Source organism: Lygodium microphyllum, chromosome 28 (genome assembly GCF_053477565.2).
Source record: "Lygodium microphyllum isolate KBCC chromosome 28, Lygodium_microphyllum_v1.1.10, whole genome shotgun sequence".
In the NCBI taxonomy this organism is placed as follows: Eukaryota; Viridiplantae; Streptophyta; class Polypodiopsida; order Schizaeales; family Lygodiaceae; genus Lygodium; species Lygodium microphyllum.
Window position 1 is genome coordinate 108,088,176 of NC_141162.1, and position 17,136 is coordinate 108,105,311.

The window sequence follows — 17,136 nt, forward strand, 5'->3', positions numbered from 1 at the left end:
CCTCCCCAGTAACTCAATCGCAGTGTCCAATGCTCCATCAAACAAATTCTTGTCGTCCACCATGGCCGCGTGTAGATCATCACGTGACAGTCCACCAACTCGTAGCATGGTCTTTATGGTCACCAACCTCACTCTACTGCCATGGTTACTCATAGTGCCTACATATTAAAACAACCATTAATCAAAAATAAAATGCATTGCTCTCTTCCATTAAAATTAATAAAATACTATGCGATAGCATGCTGGATACTATAGGGCAACACTTGTATTGAGTACTTATTGCTAATCTAATATGCTTATGTGATATTGATTTGATGCTAACATATTGATAAGTGTTTCGTCCTTGCTTGGAGTTGCTTTCTAAGCTATATTGCTCACTTATTTATCCGTGCAAGTATATGCCTATGGCTACTTGATGCTTCTCAGGCCCTTTGGATGCTACATTGGTATTTAATGTATAAAGCACTTAATTGTATTTTTATTGTATACAGTTCGGAGAGCAAAGGCTGTTGTTTGTACGATCCTCGTACTCGAGATATTTATGTCAATGGAGATGCCATTTTTGCTGAAAATGCTGCTTGTTTTCAAGATCAGTTTCAGATGCCATCCACCTATGAGTCTAGTGATGTCTTTGAGGGTCTTTTGCCACTTGTATTGGGATTCAAGCCTGCTGTAAATGCAAAAATAGATGTATTATAACAAGCTGTTCCTGCTCCAATTACCCCAGATCAGCCCTTGGTTGATCACGTTTTGCCTCCAACAGTGGAGGAAGTAGTTGAGCAAGAAAGGGATGCTATAAATGTAGCAAAACAGTCATGAGATGGTTGTTACTGACTAGCAAGAAGGCTATTGGCACTAAATGAGTTTTTAAACTCAAGCGCAAGGTAGTGGTTCAATCGATAGGTACTATGCACTTGATCTTGAAAACTCTACCTTCCTAATCTTGAAAACTTTACCATCACTATGCTTGCAAAAGAGACTGACTTGATATATTGAGAAACCTTCCCTTTTTGCATTAAAATAACTCCAATAGTATTTGTCCCCATTGCAAGATTCACATAAAAGCATTTCTTCCAATTTGGAGTTTGAAAATTATCCAAGTTTCCCAATACCTCTTTCACCCAAGGAAACACCTCACACTCCATCCACACAAATGCCCATGTTTGAAATCAATTTTAGATGTTGATGCCTCTTCCTCATCCATTTCATCTAAAACAAAATTTTAGATTTTATTTTCTTCCTCCTCTTCCCTTTCATCCTCCATTGATTTATGTATATCCGACAAAGCAAACAAAAAATAGATGAGAGTAACGAAGGCAATAGCCCGAAGGACATCGAAGAGTAAAACTAGAGGGGGTGATTGGTCTAATTGAGAGTAGTCTCTATGCCTTTTGCTATGGGTGAATTTGAAAATATCATGAAGAAAGAACTAAAAGAGTAGAAAGAGCAAAGGGAAGACCAAGAAGAGTAGAGAGAAGAGCAAAATATGCCAAGACTAATGGTTACTATAGTTAGGTATTAGAAATTATTTGCCAAAGTGACAAGGGGCTTGGGGGGGAGGTCATGGTGGGGTGGCAAGAAGGGGGACTAGGTTGGATGGGGTATTGAGGCACCATGTTGGACAAAGGAGGGATACATGTCTCGAGAGTAGTGTAACATATGGGCCATGGTAGACATCAACTATGGAGCACATGATGTGTTAGCATTTTGTGTGGATATAGAAAAACTTCACCTGCTTTACCTATCCTTCAAGATTAGGATTGCAAACACATTTGTCTAATGCATTTTTGGTGGGCACATTTCCAGCATCTGTAAATGAGCTTGGAAACATTTTTAAAAGAAATCCTTCACTTGTCCTTTGAGATTGGAATTGCAATAAATGTATTTCTCTAATACATTTTTGGTGGGCATGTTTTGTGCTTGTGACAATAGTTTAAATGGAATGGCTTGAGCTAGTGATTGCTTTGAGCATTGGTGGTGGTATTGTATACGTTGAGGAGGGGGTAGTTTTCTTGAGGAAAGCAGTGGCGACGGTTGTCCCAAAGGGAGGTGGGTATAGTGATCATTTCAACTACCTTGAGTATTGATGTGGCATTGCCTCGAGTGTCAATGGAGGAACTGCTTCGAGAGAAGATGTGGCATTATCTTGAATTGGTTTACAAGTGATTACCTTGGTGAAAGAGAGATGTAGTGTGCCTTGAGGGGGATCACGATAGAAGTGCCTCGAGTATAAGTGGGCATGACCATGCTGAGTGGATGGGAACCATCTCAAGTGTTTGGGGTGAGATCACCTCAAGAAGGGTTGGTGGTGATGGCCAATTGAGGTTGCCTCAAGTTAGGCAAATGTTTGCCTCAAGTGCAAATCATCGAGAAGAGAGTACATGAAGTGTCTCAAGTGGAGAGGCAATTGGCAGAGTCACGCATGCCACACTTCATGCTTTTCTTTAATTTGGGAAGCAAAGGCAAGTGTTGCTTTTCTTCTTGTTCAAGTAAAGCAACTTGACTTGAGGCAAAATATGATGATTGCCTCAAGTGTCTAGTCATGCAAGGTTTACCTCGAGAGGTGAGAGGTGTGTTCAAATACCTTGAGTGGTTGGGCACTCAACTATCATGAGTAGGGAGGCTACAAGGGTAGTTGCTTTGATTGGAGGTGGTAGGATTACCAAGAGTGCAAAGTTGGGGGTGGTGATGCCGTAGATGGGTTGCACCATGATTGCCTTGAGAAAAGTTGGAGGTTTGCCTCAAGTCCAATGCCTTAAGTTGAATGTAAGGCAATTGCATTGACCATGAGCAATACACTAATTGCTTTGAGTGTGGAAGGGAGTGGTGAATGTCTTGAGAGGGAGAGATGGCAAGATTAGCATTATAGTGATTTTCCTTCTTAGTGAGCAATAGGAGCATTGTTTTTCCTTATTTTGAAAGAAAAGCACTTAGATATGAGGTGCTTGTGTTTGTCTCGAGTGGTTTGTGGAGCAAGATGATTGCTTTAAGAGGAGGGAGGTATGAGTGTCCTCAAGTGCAACTACTTAAGGTAGAGAATGGGGTGTGACATTTGCTAGGGTTGTTTGCTTCGAGTGGGGCAAGACACTTATTGCTTTGAGCAAGGGAGGAAGTGATGATTGTTTCCTTGAGTGTGACTTGAGGACTAAGTACCTCTAGCACATACTCTTAGCTCACTTCTTATCTTGAGCTTGTAAAAGGCATGGTAGGAGAAGCAGGTGTGTTGATGCAAGCCCTTGAGTTCAAGACCATGCTATGGAGATCAAAATCATGAGGATAGTGTTACTAATGATGAAGAGAATGATTGTCTTAGTGGTTGATCAAATTGAGTTGCCATGCTTAAGTGATTGGCATGTCTTTTCTCATTGTGGCCCTATTCACACACCTCACTTGTGACACTACAAGGTCATGCCATAAATTTGGCACTCAATTTTTTCAAATACTTTTGGCCCTCATCCAGTACACCTGAGTGACTGCATGCATTGATTATGCAAACAAAGGAACCTGGGTCTAGACTTTGAAGATACACCCTCACATTGCATCTATCCAAAACAATCCAATACATCTACATCACACTCATGATTTGCGTTTCTTGCAATTAGTCATGTAGTCCAAGAGACCACAACCCACACACGAAGTTCATCAAACACTTCCCATGCTTTTGTAAATGTTCCATTTTGGATACATATCCATCACAGCTTTGCCAAGCTCTTGAGAAGAAATCAATCTTCTCACATCCCATCCTCACACTTGCCACTCCATTGCCATCACCCTTGGCCCACAACTTTTGAGCCTCAAGTTTATCATTGACCAATAATATTGTCCCTCTTTAGCCTTGTTTATAGTGGTCTTCAAATATTATATACCCAACAAACTCAATCTTTTGCCCTTCTTCACGACTTGGAGTGCAATAATGTCAAACCTTCTTCTCTTAAGTACACAAAAATATGCCTCTCTTCCATGCTATGTCTTGAAATCCCACATAATTCATGCAATAGTTGTCAGGTGAATCTTGATTTGAGTCCTACTAGTAGAGATCGTGTGCATCTTCAAAGGTCTCATCCTAGTAATTTTGAATGGGATAAGAGATGATACCCTACATTTAAGGTCAAGTAGTCAAGACACTTAGCAAGGTTTAAGAGTCTTTAAGTTGTTATGCCCTTTTTTGAGGATTTGTGAATATTTTCCCATAAAATGTATTTACCTCATTGTTTAAAAGAATCAAATGTTTTTTTATAGATGGGCTGGTCATTTGTAAGCAAGGAAAATATACCTACATAGAGGTGCTTTAAAAAAGATCATTGCTAACTACTTGTCACTAACGATGTGCCCAAGTCAAACTCTGAGTGTCAAGAGTGACCCTTCCTACTCATTACATCAATTTCTTCTTGCTATAAGATTTCCTCTTTTAGTTCAAATTGTTTGTGATCATGAATGAGACTCATAGTGCTCCTTTCATTAGAGTAAAATTTCCATTGCTGCAAATAAAAGCTTTTTTCTTATGGCTTTTTGTGTGCACCCTGAAAATTCAAAGGAAAATCCATATTCACCTCAAATAAGTGGTGTGTGATCAAGCTTTCCTTTTAGCTTAGCCATGGGTATTTAACCTATACATACACATGCATGCCAATCCTTCTTCTTTCGGACTAATTCTTTTAAAGAACAAACTATTATTATGACATAAACTAATCTTGAAATAGCATATAGCTCATCATGCTTACCTAGTGGATCTTCATCGCTTCGGGTATCTCCCTTTGTTGCTCTCCCTTCAATTAATGAAAAGCACGCACTGTGAAGAGAAACCTTGGGTTTGTGCTTTTGTCAACTACGTCACTTAAGTGGCGAAATAACACTTTGTCCCTTTAGTGACAAATTACAGTTTGCAAACGTCGCTTAGGCCCTTACTTACGAGCGTTGCTTAAGCGACAGCCTTAGCGAGCACACTTAGCGACAATCCTCCTTGTGTAAGCTAGGGCAACATTTAAAAATTCAAATGCCATCGCTTAAAGGACGGTTTCGTCACTTAAGTGACGACCCTCGTCATCGTGTAAGCAACGGCTGATTTTTTTACTCCCTCACTATGCACGATCATGGCTAGTAATGCCCTTAGCCAACTCATCGAAACTCCAATTTTCATCGTGAACCTAGAAGTATGCTCACAATTTTTGTGCACATCTACTTTATTTTATATATTAATAGAAGGCATTTATCAAGAAAATAAAGAATGTTTTTTCTTTCAAAAAGGGTGTTCAAATAGAAAGAGAGGGTCTTGGAAAACGCGGTGTGTGTATGGGGATGCCCTCTCTCCCCCCTCTCGATCTACCTCTCTCTCTCTCTCTCTCTCTCTCTCTCTCTCAAAAGATCAACAGGGCATTGTACTAATAGGAGCAGGTGTATATGCCTAAGGGCAAAAAGGCGGGTGGCATTGCAGGGTCACCTTCATGTTCATGTACATGCGTGTGAGATAGGGCTTGATTTTCTTGCATCCATCTCTCTCGCTCTCTCTCTCTCTCTCTCTCTCGCGCGCGCGCGCGCTCTTGCATACACAAAGTAAGCATGAATGGATGTCGATGCTCAGGAAAAAGCCTGCGCAAGAGACCGAATTGGCTGATTAGGAGGAGGAGTGGAATCAGACATGGAAGGACCTGCATAGGTGGAGCCACATGGGAGAGTTGATAGTGGCCATGAATGATATATTGTGGTTTGCATGGGGGCAACATGTTCATGCTGAATGTGAAGAAGGGAAAGCCGATGGGTGGGTGAGCAATAGCAGTTGGGCATGTAGCAAAAGGCGCAGGCTCTGAGAAGGACAAACTCTCTCTCTCTCTCATAAGATCTCCTCACCCTAACATCGCACAACACCCATGTGTATTGAAAGGACATACACACACACGCACCCCCATGTGTATGTGGGAGGTGCAAATGACTCTATAAGCATTCATTTATATGTTATCTTCTTTTCATTCCTTATTCAAGGCATTACACATGTGAAATCAATACCATGTGAAAATTCTATTGTAGTTTAGAGTTGTTTATGCTCAAATGGGAACGTTCCAAGGCCACAACATTGGGTCTATTGTAGTGTAGAGTTCATTATGCTCGAATCTAAATATCTTATGCTATTTAGATAGTGTGCTTATTGTTAAAATTGGGCATAGCCATCTCGAGTAATTCACACACATGCATATGCATACAAACATACAAATATTACCACATAACAATTTTAGAGGACTTTATTGGATGGTTAAGAGTTTGACCCATAACACCATTTAATTTGGTTTCTCTCTACAATACGCTATTAATTGATTAGTAATTTCTAGAGTTGTGATTGATGATGATGCTTATTAAACATGTGTGCATCCATTAACTAACTTCAAAAGTTACAACACACATTTCTAGCCATGATTTGATGATATGTCAAGTGAACTAGAAGAGAGGTGTGGGGCCATGTAATCGTGACCAAGTGTAAGTGCTAAGCCACACAAAGGATTTCGTTATTCACACATTGGCAAGAACAAGCAACATCTTTCCTAGCAAGCAATGAGTGTCAATGTTGAATGGTCCTAGGAAAAACCTCATCTAGGCTTCCACTTGTGGTTCATGTCTTTCAAAATTGAAGTTCAAGGCAGAAATATAATGACCATGTGATATAACAACCATGAGCCTTTCAAGGCAATCCTATTGCTAATGTGGACCATGATATGAGAAAAAAGATAAGCCTAGAAGGTAGAGATTAAGTTGAAGGGGGAAATAAAAGAACTTGCTAAGGCCTACATGGCCAGGGAGTTTTAAACAAAGGGAAAGAAGGTGTGGATGTCATCATCAAGCTATTCATGGAATTATAGAAAATCCATGCACACAATGATATTAGAAGGCAAAAATTTAAAAAAGGTCAAGAATTGAAGAGAACTATAGCAAAGGTCTTCAAACGTTAAGGTTCCCCTCATATGATAGCAATACACACAAAGAGCACCAACTAGTATGCCTATCCTCACACAGTCTTCATGAGGTTCTACTTAAGGTGATGCCATGAAGCAAGACACAATCGTGTAGATACATGAGAGTGAGATATTTAGGAGACCTAATATTGGTTGCCAAAATGAGAGGACCGTGAATTTAGATTTTGGGATATTGTTTTGTCACTTGATAATCTAAGTGGGCATGAAGTATAGGATATCTCCATGTGTATGGGTTTTATTGGATACCATTAGTCTTAATGTGAAAGAGCAACTAAGGAGCATGAAGAGACACATGCCAATGTTTGTTGATTGGGTCTCTTGAAAATCCATGGTATTATTGTTGGCAATGTATGGGCTATGATGTCTGGCAATAATGTGGGCTTGCAAAATTGTAAGCTATAGTTTACTAATTTCTCATCATGGGATGTGGTCCCTCGGAATGTGAACGTGCTAATGAAGCTTTGGATTGTGCACATGAAATTGATGCATTATATTAATTTTAATATGATGCATCAATTCTACTAAGATACACTCAAATTTACTAATCATACTTATAGCAATAATATATTATACTAAAGATATAATTGATACTTTACCTGATCTCTCTTGCCATATACAGTGTCTCTACACCGAGAGAGTGTCCAACGAGCCACAAGGTCTCCTTTGGTTACGTTGTCATCCTGTGAGTCTGCGCGTTGATGGCAGTCGAGAAGGAAAGAGGAAATGAGCGGCCTCCATGACAACACCAGTATTGCATAGAAAATCCCTGGCTGCGAGAAGCAATGCAGCTGGTCTCCCGGAGTAACCCAACAACTATACTTGTCCCGACACCCACCTTGCGGGCCAGTTCTGTCTCGTACGATGGCCAACGCTATCCAACAACAAATTCCAGGAGAACTGACTGTCGAGCAAACAAGGTGGTCCGAAAGCACGTCATGGTAAGAAGCCACAATGGAAAGGGCAACTTCAGAGTCCCCGTTCAAGGACTGGAGCACGATGATGCATTCTTCATGAGGGAGGCCCTGCAAGAAGCAAAGAAAGCAGCTCTCTTAGGGGAAGTGCCCGTAGGTGCTGTCCTCGTTTCTCAAGGGAGAATTGTTGCGCGTGCCCATAACAGGTACACCGCTCGTGTATTTTCAAAAATTGTGAAAGAATGCTAGATAATTTGGAGAGAGAGAGAGAGAGGGTGTAGCAAGTGTAGCTCAGTTGGTTAAGTTAAACGTATGGTGAACAAGATAATTTCAGTTTGTTAAGTTGAACAGGGTGGTGACCAGAAGGTCTTCAGTTCAACTCCTACATTTTGCACTGTCATTTAGTATAGGTGTTATAAAAAGGGACAATTCAACCCGGCCTTTAGGGTAGCTACTTGATTGATTGAGAGAGAGAGAGAGCAACTGGGTGTAGGTTAGTTAGTTAAGTTGAGAGAGAGAGAGAGAGAGAGAGAGAGAGAGAGAGAGAGAGAGAGAGTATATTTGCCAATTTTAGGTGCCGCGGATCTCTTCACAAAGCCTTTCCCCAAGGTTTATGCTTCATCACATGAGATTGTTGGGTCTTTAGACACTTCCAGGATCTGAGAGGGGGTGCTAGCCTTCCTATGTTATCTATGTTAATCTATCATCTCTTGGTTATGAGCTCCTATCAGAGTTTGATGGAGACATAGGAGCTCTGGTAGTTTAGGTGCATTTTCTTTATTTTTTGCCTTATGGTGTGCATTCCTAGGCCAGTTACTACTTTCCACAGTCTATCTATACATGTTGGATATTATCATTGTTAGCTGGGATTTTTTCTACGGTCACCCCTATTTTTTTTGGCATTTTCTCTTCAATGACCAGCATTTATGGCCACTACAGGAGCAGTCGGATAGTTTTCTTGGGATTTGGCTATTTATAGCCAATCCCCCCCACTTGGTAGACACACACACTCTTCAGTCTTCAGTCTTCAGACTTCCCTTTGTAGTTGCACACTTCGACACTCCAGCTCTGTGCGTGGTGCTGCCATTGTCATCAGCTTGATTTGGTGCCCTCATTGATGCTTGGGGCTGCGTGCAAGGATTGATCAGTCCATTATCATTGTATCAACATTCTTCTTTAGTCAATGCAATATTCTTCCTTCATTTTGTGCTTCCCCCCCCCCCCCTCTCTCTCTCTCTCTCTCTCTCTCTCTGTGCTTCTCTTTGTGTTTGTGTTTCTCTTCCGTTGCACACTCTCATAGATACTCATATATCTAGTTCCACCCAATGAGGATTGGTGGGTAGAGTATGTTGTACATCTTGGATGACATAATATGGGGGTAGCATCTGGCCTAGGCCCTCAACTTTGTCAGTTGCTACTCTTGTTGATGGCGGATCTCCCTCATCTCTCTCTAATGTATCATCTGTGTTTGGTACCCTTGTATCTGCGGACAACATGTTGTTTTAATCTCCTTTGTACTTTGGACTGTCACCCCTCTCTGTGTAGGTGCTGTATGTGGTCATTGTCCAGAAGAAATCAATAAGCTGTGATTGGCGCTTCCCTTCTCTATGTAGTGCCAGCCTATGGTAGTAATGCATGGAGCCTCTAGATCTCAACTAGAAATTGGCCCAAGTGGCATTGGTGTGGGGACTCCATAACTAGTTAGAGTAAGGTGTCTCCTTCAAATAGTGTGGGTTATCTAGCTTGGACTATGCTAAAGGCTTTACATCTGTAGATGCAGTGCTTCTCGCTCTCTATCTCCTTCTGGCATAATCTGTAGATTTGCTCAGCTCTAGGGATGTGGATTGCTCTCTCGGCTTTGATCTCGAGCTGGTGAGAGGATACCCTAAGCTGGTCAATGGCATCTTGTTGATGTAGAGACCAAAGAGTATCAGGGAGAGGGGACATCCTTACTTCACTCCAATTGTGCTAGAGACCATGTTTAAAAGTCCTCTTGGGCATCTCACTCAGTCTATCACCCTCTCATTTAGTGCATAGATGCCACAAATCATGTTTCATGGGATCTCCAGAGTCTATAGCCTCTGTGTAATAGTCTATCTAGTGGGATTGTATGAAAGACTTTCCGGAAATCCACAAAGTAGAAATAAAGTCTTTTCTTTCTCATTTTTGCTTGCTCAATCATTCTCCTCAAGGTGAAGATATGGTCGAGTGTAGAGAACCCTTGTTTGAAACCAGCCTGTCCTACTGATCTCAATCTCCCTCTTTCTACATATGCATTGAGCTTTGCCTCTGTCACTACCCCATATATCTTTGCCAATGTGTGGCTTACCATGATGGTTCTATAGTTACCTAGATGTAGGGGGTTTTCCAAACTTGTGGATGGTCATAATGGTATGCTTGGTCTACTCATCTAGGAAGCCCTTTACTAGAGCCCTATTGAACATTAAAGCAAGGCGAGGAGCCAAAACGTCCACTACATAAATGAAGTGCTCACCTTGAATGCCTATGTGATCCATTGATTGTCCATGCTGTAGACACTCGATCACTCTCCTACCATATCATGAGTGAAGAAGGTGGATGTGGTAGGGCCGAGCTCTGGTGGATGGGGAATTGGTGGTTGGTGTGGTACATCATATAGCTCCTCTGTTTAGGAGTGCCATGTCTCTGGGTTATTGATGGGTGTAGGGTGACAAGGCTCCTATAATTTGTGCCATGCTCTGGCTACATCTTTGCTCATGAATAAATGGTATAGATTCCAATACTGTGCCTCCTTATATGCTCGCCATTTATGAGAAGTCATGGTCTGCATTTGTCTATGGGCTTCTCTCTCTATAATAGTCCCTAATCTTGTTCAAATTCGGAGATGTCTATATAGCTTTCTACACTCATTATCATACCATCCATTTTGAGGCATGGTGCTTGATTAGGTGGATCTACTAGTGTGTGTGGAGTGTGGAAAGCTTTGGAGAGTAGTTGAGTGGAGGATAGAGGTGAGTTGGGAGGTGAGTGTCCCTAGGGGGGCATTACGCTAAAACTATGTGAGCCCATTATATATGTGGTGGCTTGTTTAGAGAGAGAGAGAGAGAGAGAGAGAGAGAGAGAGAAGGTTGCCATTGTTATTGCAACAATTGATAGGCCATTTCCAACTAGGAAGAAACCCTCTAGGAGCTGGTGAGATGCTTAGAAGAGACTACAATATTAGGTGATAGTGGTTTGAAGGTTGTTTTAGCTATGCAACATCATATTCAGGGTCTTCTATCATTGGAGATAGCTTTGTTGGCTATCTTGACCGGGTAGTAGTTAATTTCTTCCATTTTCTCACAATAGTAGTTTGAATTCTCTCTCTCTTTAGTATTCTCTCTCATCCTCCAGCTATCTCTCAAGTTATCTCAGTAGAATCCAACCATTTGAGTCATCAAAGGTGGAGATTTTGGTTAATCTTTGCTGTAAACCCTAATTTACAACAGAAATTAGGGTTTTTGATAGCTGTCTTAAGATACGTGCTTAGAATTGTGGGCCTAGGATTTGAATTCCAATAGCGGAACTTGAAGAATTTTAGGGAGATTCAAGAGGCTAGCCAAGCAATATCAAATTTGGGGCAAAATTTGTGTTGCTAGTAGGGAGATTCAAGAGGAGAGCCAACCAAAATCAAATTTGGGGCGAAATTTGTCTTGCAAGGAGTAGGGTGAAATTTGTCTTGCAAGGAGTAGGTAAAATTTGTCTCGCAAAGAGTGGTTTGAGGGCAATTTCAGCTTGGCAACATTATATTTGGGGTCTTCCGTGAAGACAGCTTTGATGGCTGTCTAGAAAGGGCAGCAGCTGATTTCCTTCATTTTCTCCTGATGGAAGTTTGAATTCTCCCTCTCTTCAGCATTCGCTATCATCCTCCTGCCATCTCTTAAGTTATCTCAGCAAAATCCATCCATTTGAGTCATGAGAGTTCGAGATTTTGGTTGATCTTTGCTATAAACCCTAATTTACAGCAGAAATTAGGATTTGACACCTGCCTCCGGATGTGTGCTTAAAGTGGGAGGCCTAGGACTTGAATCCTAGCAGCTGAAATCGATGAATTTTAGTGAGATTCAAGAGACTAGCTAGTCAATATCAAATTTGGGGCAAAATTTGTCTCACAAGGAGTAGGGTGAAGGCCAATCCTTGAGCAAACCAAGGGGGCAAATTGGTTTGAAAGCTTGCTTGTCATTTATGATTGAAAGAGGCACTTGGATTAGTGGAGGAGACTAGTGAATCTCAATTGTACGCTATCCATTTGCAATTGAAGATAAAAAAATACTGCAAGGGGCATTGTTTTTAGGGCCAACAGGCTGTCATTGTCTAAGATTAAAGTGGTAAAGTGTGCATTTCAATTTGTGTGATTTCTATGTGCTGTTGTAATTATTGTTGAATCAGGTTATTATCACCCTCTCCAAAAAGGAAGGCTGGTTTCACTTCTAGAGTTGGTCTTGTTGGAGAGAGGGAGCTAGTGCTAGTGCCCAAATAGCCAGTGACTCATTGTTATATGTGATTGTCTTGTGTTTGGTATATGGCTTCCATTTCCCAAGTATATTTTTGAGTTCTGCCTTTGCAATGTTCGTTTGTTTTTTCTTTTCTTGTGTTGTGCAGTCTACTACAACACTTTGTTGCATCCACTTTTGACAATGCAAATGATATCCCAAGTGTTCGCATCGTGGGAAGACCTCATGTTTCGAGGAGAAGTGTTGGAAGAAGTATCATCACCTTCCTTCAGGAGTGAAGGAAGGAGCAGTAGTAGAGCCTCCACCTACATCTACCTCTACATCTTCCATTAGGACAAAGTGTTTCTTCACATTCATTAGCTGGGGGAGTCTGCACGGGTTATTTCATCTTCAAAGAGGCCTTTAGCTCATTAACAATGATGCTTTGAGTCATATGACTCTACGAGGAGATTGGCTCAAGGATCTTCATTCTTAGGAGGGTACGCTCACTTGTAGTGCCATTGAGGTTTGGAAATGGAGGAAACATCAAAAGATAAAGTTTTGGAGTTTCGGCCAATTTCGGAAAGGGGGGGTGGAGATTCAGTTTTTAGCATTAAATCCATACAAAGATGCTTTAATATATCAGTGCACGCAACACCATTTACTCGAAATTCATTTAAAAATTCAAGCCTTCATGCCACATGAACTTGTTACATCATACATAAGAATAGAAAACATTGAGTTGAGCAGTGAGTGAGTAAGAGGGTTGCAAATCTGCATGAATATTAGAAAACTTAAAAGACATACTATCACTAAGCATACATGATATACCATGGACCATGAAGAATACATCTTACATAGTATCGAATTGATAGATTTCAGGACCCAAATCATAAATGTTAAGACCCCAGGCAACTAAATGATGCCAAGTGGCAAGTCCAAGACCCATGATAGTAGATACATCATTTGATCAAAAACCTATGTGCTTCTGCCATCATAGAATTATAGATCATAGAACATGGATGATGGCACTATGGTACATGTCTATGTGGAGATGAGATAACCTAGGATGCATCACAGGATGACCAGCTGAAACTCTTTGGATAACCTAGGATGCACCACCGGATGGACCAGCTGAATGACGTTTCTGAGTTTCTGTTTCTGTCCACTGTGGCTGTTCCATTTTGGGTGTTTCAGGATACTGTGTTTCGCTAGGCTGCACCTTTTGGGTGACTCAAAAGAAGATCTCCATTGCCTTTTGGGATCCCAATGGGCCCCTGGGTAGTCCCACCTAACACCATTCGTCTGACACCTTGATATCTTTGGGGTGCGATCTTTTGGGTGAGACTAAGAGCCTGATTCTCATTCTCTTTCATCTCTTTTTGGATATGAGAGGAGGTGTTAAGTGACCTTGAAATCATGATGAATTGATCATATCTTTTGGCTCTCAAAACAGTACAAAAAAGAATTAATTTCTGAATATGAGATTCTAGACCATTGGTAGAACAATTGGCTTAGAAAGGTCCATAAAAGGGATTTACTATCTTTTCATCCCTCACTATCCCCAATTCTATGCTAGTTCTCCAAGGAATCACTATCATTGCCACTTTCATCCCTCACTATCCCCAGTTCTACGCTACCTGTCTAACCTCCCTCTACTGTCATAATTATCAACTCTATCATCATCATCATCATCATCATCGTCGTCGTCGTCGTCGTCGTCGTCGTCGTCATCATCATCATCATCATCATCAGCAGCTGCCATTGCCAGTCCCAAGCAAACAGTAGTAATCAAAACAGCTGCTTTTCAGCTTCTAGCCATTTCATGTGTTTGCTTTTGCTCTTCATCTGTACATTTAGACTCTTTCATGAGGTTGTGACTCTGCTGCATTTGCTGTTACAGCCATTAGACTTCAGCTTTCACCCTGGTCCCCATCACTCATGCTATTGCAAGTTGTCTAGACTCTATCATCATTGGTTTGCGGCCAGCCATCTCCATGCTGCACCGTTTGGCCTCTCATCCCTCATCCTCTTCAGAGATTGCTGCGCTCATTCTTCATCAGCATTTGGCATCAAGCATAGGTGGTTTGCTACACTCGGGTTCTGTCCCAAAAGGCGCCGATCTGCAAACTCACAACACACTCAGCCTGATTCGATTAGATATGGTGGCTGTTGGTCAGTCCTTCATTCCTTGAGCATCTCTCAGAACACACCTTGCATATTTGGTCTATTCATTGAGTTTTTAGCATTCATTCATTCTCTCCTTTATTTGCATTTTGTTTGAGATCATTGTGTTAGTCCTATTTGTATGCTTTATGTGTTTCTTTGCAAAGTCTAGTGTATCCTCACACTCAAAGCTTTAGCAGGTGTGAGACTTTGGTGTTTTTTTGCTTTCATAAGATTACAACCATTTGAGGAGTATATACTTCTGGAATTTAGTTCTCAGTCACTGCACTGACAGTTACTGTTTCTCGGTCTTTAGAGTGGAAAGTGCAGGTGATGCTACAGCACATGCAGAGATGCTTTGTATTCGCATTGCTGCAAGTAAACTAGGTGGTTGGCGCTTATTGGTAAGCAATAACTTGGAAGACATTGTGATGAACTGGATATTTTCATTACTCTCTTCATTTTTGCAAATGACTCTATTTTGAGCTCAAATAGGAAGTTTTGGCCAATTCTTCTTGTGTTTTTTGAGATATTAATTAATTATTATTGGAAAGTTCTTCAAAAAAGTATTATTGGAAACTTTTCAGTTCTTGTTACTTGAAAGGCTACTGCATGTAATGAAAATCACTAGTAGAGGCTGCTTGACTGAAGCTCAATGTAGTAGATAGTCTCAGGAGAAACTTTGAGCCTGAATATGTAGGGAACCTTTATCAGCTTGAAGTTTATCATTTGAAACCACCTAAAAGCATTGTATCTGTTAAGTGGCAAAGTTAGAGATAGGTTTGTGTTACATAATTGACTTGTACATTGATATCTAGGTCAAGTGATGTGACATCAGAGTTTTGGGCTACAACCAGTGTAGAAAAAGAAAAAATTACATTTTTGTGAATCTTGAACTGATGTTATGGTGGTCTGGCAGTTAAAGACAACTAGAAAACTGTGAGTATGTGCACAAAGCTTAGATGGAAGTGGCCAGGGAAGCAACATGAGCTTCATGTGGCTTTAACATGGGTCATGTTGTATCATGTCTGTGGCTGATTAGTGGGACCATGAAAGCAGTTGAACCAACCTAAAGGATGGCCTATGTCAGCATCAAATGCGTATTAAAAGCCACTGTAATTAAGACACCATTTTGCCTTTATGATCTGACTGCCTCTTCTCTACCTTGTATATTGTTTTGACTTGGCACATGCATATTTGTGAATGTGAGAGAGAATAAAGAAGAAAGAAAGCCGTATTAACTTCTACTACAGGCCAAAATGATGTATGTGTCCCAAATGATGAGTATGAATGATCCATGGTATCTCTTGTGCTATCTCCTAACATCCTACAAGATCCATCATAGGGTTAGGGTGGTGGGATCTCAGCTCCTCTGTGGTAAGAGTTTGCTGAAGTGAATCTCCTCAGGAAGGTTTGTTGGTGGTGAGAGATGAAAGCTTTAGATAATCTTTTGTCCTCCCACTTGACTTGAGGGTGGGGCCTCCTAGCTTTGCATAACTATGTAGTTCTACCTAAAGTTACTGTGGTCAATCCTCTTCTTAGTGGATTAGTCTCCCCAATGAGCTTATGCTTGTGGTGCTGTGAGCTTGAAGAAGTCTATGAGTATCTGTTAACTCAGATGTACACCCATAGCTACTATTGCTAGTCAAGGTCATAGTAATGAGCCTCAATGTTTGCAAAACTCCAAAAGTTAAGAGTCCTGAGCTTCTTTGGTTAGGGATTGCTGTAACTTAATGTAAAGGCCAATTACCTTTTGAAAAAGGTAGTGGTAGCTACTTTGGATCTTATAAAGTACTGACACAACTTATTAATGTAGTTGTGCTCACACTACAAACCAATTGACCGAAACATTGGGCACTGCCCATCGAATTGGCAAATTCTAACACCCCCTTGCAGTGCCAATGTGGTAGAAGTATAGGTTGATCAATCACTAAAGGGTAGCAAGTTCAAAGGACTTTTCAAAAGCCTCAAACTTCTCACGAGAAAGTGCTTTGGTGAAAATATTTGCAACATTCTGTGTAGAGACATACATCAAATTGATCTCTCCAGCATAGCATCTCTCTTTGACATGATGGTAATGTACCTCAATGTGTTTCATGTGAGCATGAAACATATGATTCTATACCATTGCAATAGCACTTTGATTGTCAGAAAGAATGGGTGTAGGAACCTCCAAAGAAATCTGTAGATCAACCAACAATCTACAGAGCCATACACGTTCCATTATTGTGGTGAAGACTATTATGTATTTAGTCTCACAAGATGAGGTAGCCGTTGTAGGTTGTTTCTTACTTAGCCATGAAATGTATGAATGGCCTAGAAAGAAATAGTGTCCACTGGCAAACTGCCTAGTGTTTGAATCGCTAGCCCATTTTGAATTCTTGTAAGCGTGTAAGTATAAGTCTCCCCCTTGGGAAATAATAAAGCATATGACCGAGTACCTTGCAAATATTTGAAGATCTACTTGACAGCTTACCAATGTACTGTTCATGGGCTATGCATAAACCTGCTCACGTGAGATATTCCATACTATATGTCAGGACATGTGTTGCAAAGGTAAATAAGACAGCCAACAGCTTGGTTATAAATTGCAACATCAGACATCTTTTCACCATCATGCATGGACAGCTTGAGTGTTGGCTCCATATA

General features: G+C 40.9%; 1 protein-coding gene across 4 annotated transcripts in view; it reads left to right on the plus strand.

Annotated features, from left to right (window-relative positions):
• Positions 1 to 7,573: 7,573 nt before the first annotated feature.
• The window catches only part of LOC148011845 (uncharacterized), a 29,785-nt gene continuing 20,222 nt past the window's right edge, over positions 7,574 to 17,136 (plus strand). For all 4 annotated transcript variants that reach the window (XM_087670978.1, XM_087670979.1, XM_087670980.1 and 1 more), the window contains exons 1-2: positions 7,574 to 8,076; positions 14,804 to 14,891. In XM_087670978.1, the coding sequence (XP_087527104.1) occupies positions 7,742 to 8,076; positions 14,804 to 14,891 (423 nt within the window). In that variant the 5' untranslated portion in view covers positions 7,574 to 7,741. The remainder of the gene's footprint in view (positions 8,077 to 14,803; positions 14,892 to 17,136) is intronic.